Source organism: Actinia tenebrosa, unplaced genomic scaffold (assembly GCF_029948245.1).
Source record: "Actinia tenebrosa isolate PJP-AT-01 unplaced genomic scaffold, QUT_ActTen_1.0 PGA_scaffold14__42_contigs__length_11649687, whole genome shotgun sequence".
In the NCBI taxonomy this organism is placed as follows: Eukaryota; Metazoa; Cnidaria; class Anthozoa; order Actiniaria; family Actiniidae; genus Actinia; species Actinia tenebrosa.
In genome coordinates, this window is record NW_028292574.1 from 7,501,295 (window position 1) to 7,514,902 (window position 13,608).

The 13,608-nt window shown below is 34.7% G+C and overlaps 2 protein-coding genes across 4 annotated transcripts in view; one reads left to right on the plus strand and one right to left on the minus strand.

Moving 5' to 3' along the window:
- The window catches only part of LOC116292498 (uncharacterized), a 94,946-nt gene that overhangs the window by 68,008 nt on the left and 13,330 nt on the right, over nt 1–13,608 (minus strand). The window lies entirely within an intron of this gene.
- Nucleotides 2,473–4,042, plus strand: LOC148911382 (uncharacterized). Its single transcript, XM_089029882.1, has 2 exons — nt 2,473–2,481; nt 2,921–4,042. The coding sequence occupies exons 1-2, from the start codon at nt 2,473–2,475 to the stop codon at nt 3,998–4,000; spliced, it is 1,089 nt and encodes a 362-aa protein (XP_088886008.1). The 3' UTR covers nt 4,001–4,042.

Here is a 13,608-nt window from a genome sequence, read left to right on the forward strand (position 1 = left end):
TATAAAAAGTATTTTAAGCTTATAATCGGGGGATTTTATAGCTTTTTATAACTAGGGGAGGGGCTTAAAACTGCGAGGAAATTTCTGTTAGCAGACGAGTGGGCTTATAATCAGCAGGGAGGGCTTTGTTATGCAACAAAATTTTAGGAATGGTTTGTTTACATGAATGATGCTTTTTGAAAATATGATTCTGCAAGTCTACCATGTTTAGTTTACTAACTGAGACTGTTTTGACTTGAAGATCTACATTGTAGTTTCCTGTACTACAAACCTTTGTCAAATTAACCTAAACATTCAAACCACCAAGGATGAACTTGTCTAGATACGTGGTTAGGATGAGCAATTTAACCATTCTGTGCATCCAATCTTGTACTTAGTTGTGAACAAGGCTAAGGTTGTAGTTCGGGTTGTACTGGGAGGTACAGACCTAAGTAAGGACAGTAGCCGAGTAAGGAATCCCGACTGATAGTCACAACGACTAAGGAAAGTCCTTCTGGTCAACCTGACCGTGCTCTAGTTTGCCGTAGTTAGATCTGACACTCAACTTGTATAAACGTCTAAGACGAGGTTCAATAAAATGAGTGGCTCGACAGACCAGAGATCCCTTGCGTTCCATAGTCTTATAACAGCTTATAACTGAGAGGGGGGGAGGGGGAGGGGGCGGCACCAGACTACTTAGGTGCAGGAGTTCGTGGATTCAAGACTCGGCCGCCTCAATTAAAGCTCAGGGTTTTAAAATAAAGTTCAAAACGCTAGGGCGAGGGTTTGAATTGTAAAGAGAGAGCCAAAAAACCCTCCAACTTCGAGGGCCTCGCGTTGCAAAAATGTGTATGGGCTTCATTGTTGAAAAACTTTTTTTAACATTGACGTCTTGGCTTTAAATCTATGAAATTTTATTATCTTCCAATAAATTTGAGTTGGCGAAAAATGTTTTACTACCAAGTTGCTTTGGAACGTCATAAAATATAAAGAACTTTCAAAAAATATTTTAACCATGTGCTATTTAGAATAAAACGTCGATATTTAGAAATTGAGAAGTCGAAACAATGTTCTAATCGTGAGCAAAGTGATTTTTTGGGTATTTTGTTTTGGGAAAGAAGAGAACACCTGCCATCAGAACTTGTCATTTTGAAGAACTCGTTCGTGGACGAACAAAGGCTTATAATTGGGTCGGATTAAATATCTTTGTCTTTATATATATCTAAAACGATCATTCAGCTATAGTGGGGCAAAATTGTGGAATGACCTACCGTTAAATATAAAAGATGTCAAGTCAGTACGAAAATTTAAAACGGAAATTGATAGTTTGTACAGTAAGAAAAGTTGTAACTAAGGGCTCCACGGCAAACATGTAAAACAGTAACTAGCTTTTTAATCGTAAATCTTTACTTTTAAATATTTTTAGGCAATCGACTGATGTTTTTACCGTGGCAAAATAAAGAAGCTTCCTTCCTTCCTTCCTTCCTTCCTTCAATTATTAATGAGTGTTTTAAATATATTTAGAAAACTCATTAATAATTCATGACGAAAACACACTAGAAATCATGACCATGAAAGTGATTTTAAATCGGATAAAGATTCGTCTTCATTTGCATAAACTTTAACTTGGATTTTCTCTATCAAACTTGGTTCATTTCGTAAAAAAATCGGTACACTATGAGAACAAACATCATAAGTTTTCTAAGCCGTTTAATAATCTCGCAGATCGTGTTTTATCGGGCCTAAAACCACTCGGCTGCGCCTCGTGTTTTGTACCCGATAAAACACTCCTGCTCGTTTATTAAACACTACATAAATAAAAATAAATAATAAATAATAATAATAATAATAATAAAAACCTAAATTAAAAAATAAATTAATAAATAAATAAATAAATAAAATAAAATAAAATAAAAATAACGAAAATAAAATAAAATAAAACAAAGAAAAGAAATAAAGAAAAGAATAAAAAAAAAAATAAAGAAATAAAAAAATAAAAGACAAAACACCAAGACAAGAAAAGATAGACAAAAAGAAAAAAAGAAAAGAAAAGAAAGAAAGAAAAGTAAATAAAAGAAAAAAAAGAAAGAAAAGAAAAGAAAAGAAAAGAAAATAAAAGAAAAAAAGAAAAGAAAAGAAAAGAAAAAAAGAAAAAAAAGAAAAGAAAAAAAATAAAGAAAATAAAAAAAGAAAGAAAACAAAATAAAATAAAAGAAATAAAAAAAAGAAAGAAAAAAAATAAAATAAAAGAAATAAAAGAAAATAAAATAAAAAAAATAAAGAATAAAATAAAATAAAATAAAATAAATAAAATAAAATAAAATAAATAAATAAATAAAATAAAATAAAAGAAATAAATAAATAAAATAAAATAAATAAATAAATAAATAAAATAAATAAATAAAATAAATAAAATAAAATAAAATAAAATAAAATAAATAAAATAAATAAAAGGGGGTGTCCCGAGCTTGTTTTTGAGATAATCACTCCGGAATGACATGCGTTTGTACAATTTTGGAAGAAAAATAACGAAAATCAAGCTCTGTACAAAACAATTCATGAAACCGAAACTAAGAAAGAAACATGAGTAATTTTCTCCAAACACGTAACTTACACTTTATTCAATTCTTTCAATAATGTTAGTCAACAAAAACCTAGAAAGCTATGATCGCTGAGAATCATGGGAATTATTTCATAACATAGAGGCTGACAAAGCTAGCCGAGATTTCCACAGCAATACGGAATGGTCTCTTGACTCGGCTTGTTTTCATAGCCTAACAGCTAAGTGGGGAATACCTGAAGTGGATATGTTTGCTTCCAGGTTGAATTATAAGGTTGAAAAATATATTGCCTGGAAGCCTGACTCAGGGGCAATAGCCATTGATGCCTTTACTGTTGACTGGGCAAAATATCAACTGATATATTGTTTTCCCCCCTTTAGCCTGATAGGGAAAGTCCTTCAGTACATACAACTAAGCAAAGTTATGGCAATCTTGGTGGTTCCACAGTGGGAAACACAGTTCTGGTACCCACGCTTAATTCAAATGATGCAGGATCAGCCTGTCAAGATAAGCCACCACAGCCAAACATTAACACTACCTTACAGCCCAAAGGAAGTGCACCCTCTGTATCCGAAACTAAAACTCATTGGATATCTTGTGTCAAGTCTGCCTTGACCAGCCAAGGAGTATTTGGTGAACCTCTTGACATTATATTGAAATCATGGAGAGAGGGAACTCACAAACAATACCAGACATACGTTTCCTCTTGGGTTCAGTTCTGCAAAGATAACAATGTTAACCAGTTACACCCTGAACTACAACAGGTCCTAGACTTCCTGACTCAACTCTCTAAGAGGATGAGCTACAGTGCTGTAGGAACAGCAAGAAGTGCACTCTCCACCTTCATTACAGTAGATGGTGTGAAAGTAGGAAGCCACCCTGTAGTCTCCAGGTTCATGTCAGGTCTGTTCAATATAAAACCTGCACTACCAAGATACTTAGAGACCTGGGACCCACAACAAGTACTCACCTTCTTAAAGGATTTTCCAGTTGTTGAAGAATTATCTCTAAAGCTCCTAACATTGAAAATGGTGATGATAATGGCACTAATATCTGCTCAGAGAACTCAAACTCTACAAAAGTTATCTCTTGATAGCATGACAGTAAAGCCTGATGAATATTCTTTCAGAATCACCTCATGCCTTAAACAGACAAGTGCAAGAGGTGGAAAGAACCGCCACCTGCATCCCATTATATTTAAACGTTACATTTCGGACAAAAGACTTTGTGTTGTGACTCTGCTAAATGCATACATCACAAGGACAGCTGCCATTCGTAAAAATACCAGACAACTTTTGATTTGCCATGCAGAGCCTCATGGCCCAGCATCTAAAGACACTATATCCAGATGGATAAAACAGACAATGAAGGCAGCTGGCATAAACACTGATATCTTTAAAAGCCACAGCACAAGATCAGCATCTACTTTAGCAGCAAAAGCAGCAGATGTTCCCACGTGACCTTCGATTGTATGCAAATGCGAGGTAGAATTGAAAAATTAAACGAGACTTACCTAAGTCGAAGTTGGATTGAGATTCTACCGTAGCATTTGCAGGAATGAGGAGGTCACATCCCACCCAAGCCCTATACTGTTGCCCACGATACTTTACACATATAATATTTATTTTCAAAGTCCCCCAAAATCGCTTTAAAGACTGAGCTCGGATACTCAATGCTTGCTATCTCACCTGACCTCCTCATTCCTGCAAATGCTACGGTAGAATCTCAATCCAACTTCGACTTAGGTAAGTCTCGTTTAATTTTTCAATTAACCACATTATACTTAAGAAAAGCCTATAAATATCTATGCATAAATATGCAAATGGATCCCGTGTTAATTATCAAAAAGATGTGTTTTTAATGTACACTTAAAAATGTCAACAGTTTGTGAGTTTTTAAGTTCTTGTGGTAATGAGTTCCAAATTTTCGGTCCTGCTATAACAAAACTTCTGTCACCAAAGGTAACTGTTAATATGCAGTGCATATAGCGGACAGTTACGAAATCTAGTAAAAGGAGGCTCCTCCAGTAAACTCACCCCTTTTAACGAGACCCTCCCGTCGGATGATAAAGAACAGAAGTTCGACATGGTTTATAATCTTCAACTACAGTTGTAAAATATTACTTCTGCTCACAAGTAGAATTTACTTCCGCTTATTATGCGCGCATTTATGTAATTAGCATAACAACACATTGAAGAAAAAAAATCAAATCAAATCAAAATAAGTTCGGCCATTTTGTTTTTTGTTGTGGGCTAGATTGCAACAAATTGGCGACGAGTTCGAGATCAAAATCAGCCTAAAGTTGGAAAAGAAGGTCCTAAAGAAACGTTTCTCAAAATATAAGCAATTGAAAATAAGCAAATTTGTCGACGGAGATGTATCAGTTATAAATGATTTGCTTATGCCCGCCAAACCAACAGACGAAGGTACGACGTATGATGTTAGTGTTGGACGCCTTAAAAGCCATGTCAAAGCGCAAAAATCTGCCTTGGTGGCAAGATTTGACTTCGATAACCGATCTAGAAAGGAAAACGATTACGTTCCCGTTTTAAAACACCTAGCAAGTGAGTGTGAGTTCAGTGATGCCATGCAAAATGAGCGCCTGCGGGAGCGATTGGTATCAGGCATTCGCTATAAAACAATGCAACGTGATTTGCTAAAAGAAAACTTGGATGACATGATGTTGGACAGAGCAGTAGCTAAGCTTAGCACATGAGCAAGCTAACGAGGATGTGCATGCCCTTAAGGGGGAGGTGTTCCATCGCGCACAATTGCACTCAAACCTAGGTCATGACCGCCTTATAGTTGCGTTATATTTTTACAAGTCCAGAATCGCCTTAGTCTTTGAGCTTGCATAAACGTTTTCATCATTTTTCGTCCTCCATTAAATATGCCATGACTATCCGCGCCAGCAACAACTTTCAAGATTTCCCGCGAACAATTTTGGTCCCATGCCTCGCGCGGTTTGCCTCCTTGACTCCAAACCTAAAAAAGGGGTTCGCTTGGTTTAAAAAAGTGCGTCTTCAATAGAAACTGGTGACTAAAAGCGTTGTTTCCAAGCCAACGAGGAATCTGGCTACTCGATAAGGCGGATGAAGAATGAAGAACGATTGTAAATTTGACGCAATTCTTGAGCGATTCTGGGCTTCTCTTCTCAAAACCAGCCTCAACAGTGACTGAACAAATACTTCAAAGATAGCATATCACATTTAAAGCCGAAAGAAACAAATGCAGGATTCATTTAAGGCAGTGAGTGTACATCAAATTTCTGGTGCCACTTTTTTCAGAAGGACATTTACGAAGACACACTATGGCGTTTCTTAAAGGCATTGTCGTACTTTCCATACAAAAGGACACCATTTTGACTAAGTATTCACTCAAAGAAAATCGCTGGATCGACCAAGAGCTAAGAGGTAAGTTTAAAGCACACTAAACTATCGTTGTATTACTCTTATTTTCCGGTGCTACATTTTTTCTTGACGCTTCCCCGTTATTGCGATCGAGAGTGGAAAGTATGAATTCTTCCTTATTCTTTGTAATTCTTCGAGGTTAATTAGCATGAAATGTGACAGGCGTTTCGTGATATAGTATGGAAGTGAGCAAAATCACCGGAAGTGACCCGGAATTGTACGCGATGCAATGTACGCGATGCAATGAGATACACAGGCAAGCCTTTACACGGAAACTACATCAAGACGTGCGAGGACAAGATGGATAAGGAGAGCACTTGGCTCTGGCTAAAGAAAGGAGACATTAAGATGGAAACGGAAGGACTACTCACTGCTGCACAGGACCAAGCACTACCTACCAACTACTTGAGAAGCAAGTACAACAGTAGTGATTCATCGCTGCGCCGGTTATGCAATGAAAAGACGGAAACTGTGGACCACCTTGTAGCTGGATGCAAAGTACTAGCAGGGAGAGAGATAAAGACAGACATGACAAAGTGGCAAGAACAATACATTGGCACCTATGTAGGAAACACCAAATACAGTGCACTGCAGATAATTGGTTGGATCACGAACCAGAGAAAGTAGTGGAAAACGAAAAGGTCAAGATCCTATGGGATTTTAATGTTAACACGGATAAGAAGATTGAAGCAAGAAGACCGGACATCATAGTCGTAGATAGGAGCAAGAAGAAGGCGAAACTGATTGACATCTCAGTGCCTATGGACCATAGAATTGATCAAAAGGAAATGGAAAAGATTGAAAAGTACCAAGAACTAAGAATAGAAATACAAAGATTGTGGAGGATGAAGACCATGGTAGTTCCGATAGTCATTGGATCGCTCGGAACAATATCAAAACAATTTAAGGATCATGTTCAGAGACTAGAACTTGATAGTATAAGCTTGTTAGACCTACAGAAATATGTACTTTTAGGCACGGCACACATCTTAAGAAGAGTAGGGGTAGAAGGTTATTGTATACCGGCAAAAGATTTGCAATATTCTTATTTTGTTGTGAAATAAAGGAATAGTAATAATAATAATAGTAATAATAATAATAATAATAATAATAATAAATAATAATAATTTAATCATTTCTATTGCGCGATTTTCCATGGCAAAATGATCAAAAGCGCTTTACAATAGTAAGGATATTTACGATTATGATATCTCTATTGATATATATATATATATATAGTATGTAAACGAGCTGTAAATTGTATAAAAATATGGAATCTGAGAAACTAGATTACAAAACAAACTATCTAAAAAGTAATTAACTAACAATTCATGGCTATTGGCAACAATTAATAATAAGCTAATTTTAAAAAATGTGTCTTAAGTATCGATTTAAAAATATTAAGAGACGGTGCTGATCTAATACCTAATTGTAATGCATTCCAAAGCCTAGGTGCGGCAACAGTAAAGGACCAGTCCCCAAGGGTAACATATGATTTAAAATTAGGTATGGTTAAAAAGTGTTTATCATATGATCTAAGGCTATATCGCGAACTGTTTGCCTGATGTCTGCCTACGAGGGCACTAATGTATGGTGGGGCTAGTCCATTATATCTAATGGCTTTATACGCGAAAAGTAATATTTTAAAATTAATACGTAAGTTAACTGGCAACCAGTGAAGCTTCATGAGTAATGGAGTAATATGACAAAATTTACCCTCTAAAAAAGAGTCGCGCACTGGCATTTAGAACTCTTTGTAATTTATCTATTCGACAGTTGGGTATCCCATAGAGAAGGCTATTGCAATAGTCAATTTTACTTGTTACGAACGAGTGAATAATAGTCTCGGCAGATTCCTGTGAGAGTTATTTCCGTATCCGCCTTATACTGTGTAACTTGAAGAAATCGGCACTACATGTTTTAGTGACACGAGTGGCAATATCGAAATGTTCATTGAACCAAGCTCCAAGGTTTTGATTTGCTTATTAGTGCTTCGTCTCCAACTGATATAGGGTCAATGGTGACCTTTGCCAGCTGCTGTCTCGTTCCGATGATGATGAACTCGGTTTTATCCCCATTTAGGAGAAGGAAGTTAGAACGAGCCCAGTTCTTAACATCAGTGATACACAGTTCCATTGATGTGAGGGCAGCCTCTTGACTCGCTGAGTCTTTGGGACTGAATGAAAGATAGAGTTGCGAGCCATCCGCGTAGCAGTGAACACTCGCAGCATGGCGATCAATTATTTGGAACAGACTTGACATGTAGATATTAAACAGCAAAGGCCCGAGACCGGATCCTTTGGTTACCCCACAGTCAAGGTTAAAGATACCTTGCCATTGATAGTTATTTGTTGTGATCTTCCAAATAGGTAAGACTTAAACCAAGATAACACTGTCCCATCAACTCCAAGCTGAGACTTTAGGCGCTGTAACAAAAATTGTATGATTTACGGTGTCAAACGCAGCACTGAGGTCAAGGAGTAACAGAAGAGTTACATGCTGTTTATTCATGTTCAACAAGATGTCGTTTCGAACCTTGAGCAATGCTGACTCTGTGCTGTGATGCTGCCTGTAAGCAGACTGGAAGACAGGGAACAAAGCATGGCGAGTCATGTGAGATTGGATTTGCACTGCGACAGCTGTCTCCGTCATCTTAGAAATATAAGCTAAAGTGGTAACTGGGCGGAGGTTCTTATATAATAGATCCACACCATGTTTATTGAGGAGTGGTGTGACCATTCCAAGTTTCCATTTATCAGCAAACTGATCGGATTGAAGAGATTGATTGGTCATAGATGTTATAACAGGAAGCAGCACGTCCAAGCACTTGACCACCAATGACGTAGGCATCGGATCAAGACGAGAAGTTTTCTTGCTAGAGCAGGTGATTAGATCACGTACATTTTCTGAATAAAGGGACTGGAACTCTGAAAACACCACACCACTGCGAAAATCATCCTCTCTCCTTACGACATGGGGCGAGTCATCATTACCCAACTTAGTGTGGATGTCACTTATTTTACGTACGAAATAAGTACCAATATCATTAGCCATTGTTTTTGCTTCACACAAGTCAGGCAGACATAATGTCAGTGGGTCTGATAACAGGATTTTGGCTGCACGAAACAGCTTGCGATGGTCGGAGCTGTTATCATTGATAAAGTCACAGTAGTACGTTTGTTGAGCTCTATTCATTAGCATAGTAGCGTAGTTTTTCCTCTGTTTAAATTCTGCTAGGTGTTCAACGGTCTTATTGCCTCGCCACCTACGCTCTGCTCTCCGTCAATCCTATATTGCTGTTTTAATGTCACCGTTCATCCATGGAACCCGAGGTCTGTTGACAGTTTTCTTGGATTGTAAGGGGGCATGAACATCAACCAGAGACGATACTGTCGTATTGTAACAGTCCACTAGTTTATCCAAAGTATCCAGGCCGGTGCTGTTTAGTAGGGGAGAAACCGCGATGTCATCACTAATAGCGGCCACATCAACATACTTTAACCTTCGGAATGTGCGAGACACGACACTTGGCGGGGGCTTCACGGAATTCAACGAGCAGAAAACGGCTGCATGATCTGAGAATAGACGGCCTATCTTTGGATCTCCTAGTACAATGGAATCCGATTGGCGCGTTATTACAAGTTATTAACAACAAATGATATCAACAAGCTAATAAACATGGCTGCGAAAAAAATCTTGCCAGTTAGATCTATGACAACGTCATTGATTATTTCGTTTATTGACGTACCAGTAATCACTAAAATGATTAACGTATCGTTTAACTAGGCTTATTTTCCTGGTGCTTGGTCCTTACTTCTTTTTTCCATCACCGTCGCTACTTTGTATCTGCCGGGGATTATTCATCAAACTATCACGTGTTAAGCTATGGTGTACCACACGGCTCCGTGCTCGGTCCATTGGTGTTCTGCGTGTATGTATCCCCGCTAGAGGAGATCTTTGGGGCCCACGACCTCGACGCAATGTTATATGCTGACGACACTCAAACTGTATGCTGTCTTGGACAGATCCTCAGCTAGTATTGTGGTCCAGCATATTAATACTTGTCTAGATGATATGAAATCCTGGTCTATATCAAACAAACTGGTATACGTACTTAATGGAAGTAAGAACGAAAAAATACGCGTCCATTCGTTGTTCTCTCGCAGCGTGGTTACCCCTATGCCTAACATCTTAGTGAACAATGTCTCATTGGAGCCCAAACATTGTGCTCGTAACCTTGGTGCGGTGTTCGATGACGTCTTCTCCTTCCAGAAGCAAATTAACACTGTATGATCATCTGCTTACCTTGCGTTAAATACTATCAGCAAAATCCGGCGCTACCTTGATCATCAAACTACTGAGAAACTGGTGCATGCCCCTGTGTCTTTTCGTCTAGACCAATGTAACAGTCTTCTTTATGGATTACCTTATTAGCAGCTTGAGAAACTCCAACATGTACAGAACTGTGCTGCTAGATTAGTTATTCGTAACAACAAGTATGCACACGTTACACCTATTCTACGCGAGCTGCACTGGCTGCCAATCCATGCCAGAATTGAATACAAGATAATACTCTTGACCTTTAAGGCAATGAATGGCCTGGCTTCACAATACTTATAGTCTTTCTGACATCGTCCACTTCCAAAAGGCATCTACGATCGTCAGCAAAGAATTTGCTAGAGATTGCTATTGCTAGAACTAAATCATATGGCGAGAGATCATTTTGTCAGTGCAGCCCCAAGACTATGAAACGCTCTTCCGAATTGTACTAAAATTATCAAAACTTTAGAGTCTTTTAAGAAAAATCTTAAGGCAATGTTATTTAAGAAGTATTACAACTGATTTTAATTGAATGGACACATCAACGACATAAATTTTATCATTTACTATTCCATTAATTGTTAATTCTCGTTTATGTTTTATGTAGGTTCTATTACCCATTTAATCATATCCTTTTTGTAATCACTACCAAATCCTGCAATCTGATTGGTTCAAAGGAGTCCGATTCATTCCTAAATCGCATCCTTAGGAGCTCTTAATCGCATCCTATAAAAATTTTTTAAACAATAAAATAAAACAAAATAAAACAAAAAAATCAAAAAAAAAAAAAAAAAAATTCAAATTAAAAAAAAATTTTTTTTAGATTTTTTTTTTGTCCGCATTTAGTTCTTCTAATACATTAAATTGATTATTCTGCACTCTTTATTGTGTCTTTTTCTTGCGTATGATTACAAAAAGGATATGATTAAGTGGTAACTGAACTTCGTGTCGTGCAATTTTGGTCTGAAATCAAACTTGCAATTACAAATCGTACTTCCGCTACGCGGTCGTGCGATTTTGTAATCGCTCGTTTGATTTCAGACCAAATTGCACTCCACTCAGTTCAATTACCATCATTAAGAAGTTTTACATTTGGCTTGAACTTAATTAACTCAGCACATCGTTAATTTTTCATTTACTATAATTTCACTATAATTTTTTTCCCATTTACTATAGATTCCACTATAATTTTTTTCCATTTACTATAGATTTCACTATAATTTTTTTCCATTTACTATAGATTTCACTATAAATTTTTTTCCCATTTACTATAGATTTCACTATAATTTTTTTCCATTTACTATAGATTTCACTATAATTTTTTTCCATTTACTATAGATTTCACTATAAATTTTTTTCCCATTTACTATAGATTTCACTATAATTTTTTTCCATTTACTATAGATTTCACTATAATTGTTTTCCATTTACTATAGATTTCACTATAATTTTTTTCCATTTACTATAGATTTCACTATAAATTTTTTTCCAATTTACTATAGATTTCACTATAATTTTTTTCCATTTACTATAGATTTCACTATAATTTTTTTCCATTTACTATAGATTTCACTATAATTTTTTTCCATTTACTATAGATTTCACTATAAATTTTTTTCCCATTTACTATAGATTTCACTATAATTTTTTTCCATTTACTATAGATTTCACTATAATTTTTTTCCATTTACTATAGATTTCACTATAATTTTTTTCCATTTACTATAGATTTCACTATAATTTTTTTCCATTTACTATAGATTTCACTATAAATTTTTTTCCCATTTACTATAGATTTCACTATAATTTTTTTCCATTTCCTATAGATTTCACTATAAATTTTTCCATTTACTATAGATTTCACTATAATTTTTTTCCATTTACTATAGATTTCACTATAAATTTTTTTCCCATTTACTATAGATTTCACTATAATTTTTTTCCATTTACTATAGATTTCACTATAATTGTTTTCCATTTACTATAGATTTCACTATAAATTTGTTCCATTTACTATAGATTTCACTATAATTTTTTTCCATTTACTATAGATTTCACTATAATTTTTTTCCATTTACTATAGATTTCACTATAATTGTTTTCCATTTACTATAGATTTCACTATAATTTTTTTCCCATTTACTATAGATTTCACTATAATTGTTTTCCATTTACTATAGATTTCACTATAATTGTTTTCCATTTACTATAGATTTCACTATAAAATTTGTTCCATTTACTATAGATTTCACTATAATTTTTTTCCATTTACTATAGATTTCACTATAATTTTTTTCCATTTACTATAGATTTCACTATAATTGTTTTCCATTTACTATAGATTTCACTATAATTTTTTTCCATTTACTATAGATTTCACTATAAATTTTTTTCCAATTTAATATAGATTTCAATATAATTTTTTTCCATTTACTATAGATTTCACTATAATTTTTTTCCATTTACTATAGATTTCACTATAATTTTTTTCCATTTACTATAGATTTCACTATAATTTTTTTCCCATTTACTATAGATTTCACTATAATTTTTTTCCCATTTACTATAGATTTCACTATAATTTTTTTCCATTTACTATAGATTCACTATAATTTTTTTCCATTTACTATAGAATTTTCCCATTACTATAGATTTCACTATAAATTTTTTCCCATTTACTATAGATTTCACTATAATTTTTTTCCATTTACTATAGATTTCACTATAATTGTTTTCCATTTACTATAGATTGCACTATAAATTTTTTTCCCATTTACTATAGATTTCACTATAATTTTTTTCCATTTACTATAGATTTCACTATAATTTTTTTCCATTTACTATAGATTTCACTATAATTTTTTTCCATTTACTATAGATTTCACTATAAATTTTTTTCCCATTTACTATAGATTTCACTATAATTTTTTTCCATTTACTATAGATTTCACTATAATTTTTTTCCATTTACTATAGATTTCACTATAATTTTTTCCCATTTACTATAGATTTCACTATAATTTTTTTCCATTTACTATAGATGTCACTATAATTTTTTCCCCCATTTACTATAGATTTCACTAATATATATATTTAGGCACTGCCTAAAAGCGGAGCTCCCGATACGGAAGTCACAGGGAGAACAATTTGAATGAAACTGAAAGGTAAGAATACGATCGGGGATAAAAATCTTCAATTATTTTTTATGCGTTATGAAGATAATTTCTCCCATAATAAAAACCATGCAGTGAAATCGAATCGAAATGCACTACATTGTTTTTTCATGTTTTTTTGTTGTTTTTGTTTGTTTGTTTGTTTGTTTGTTTTTGTTTTGTTTT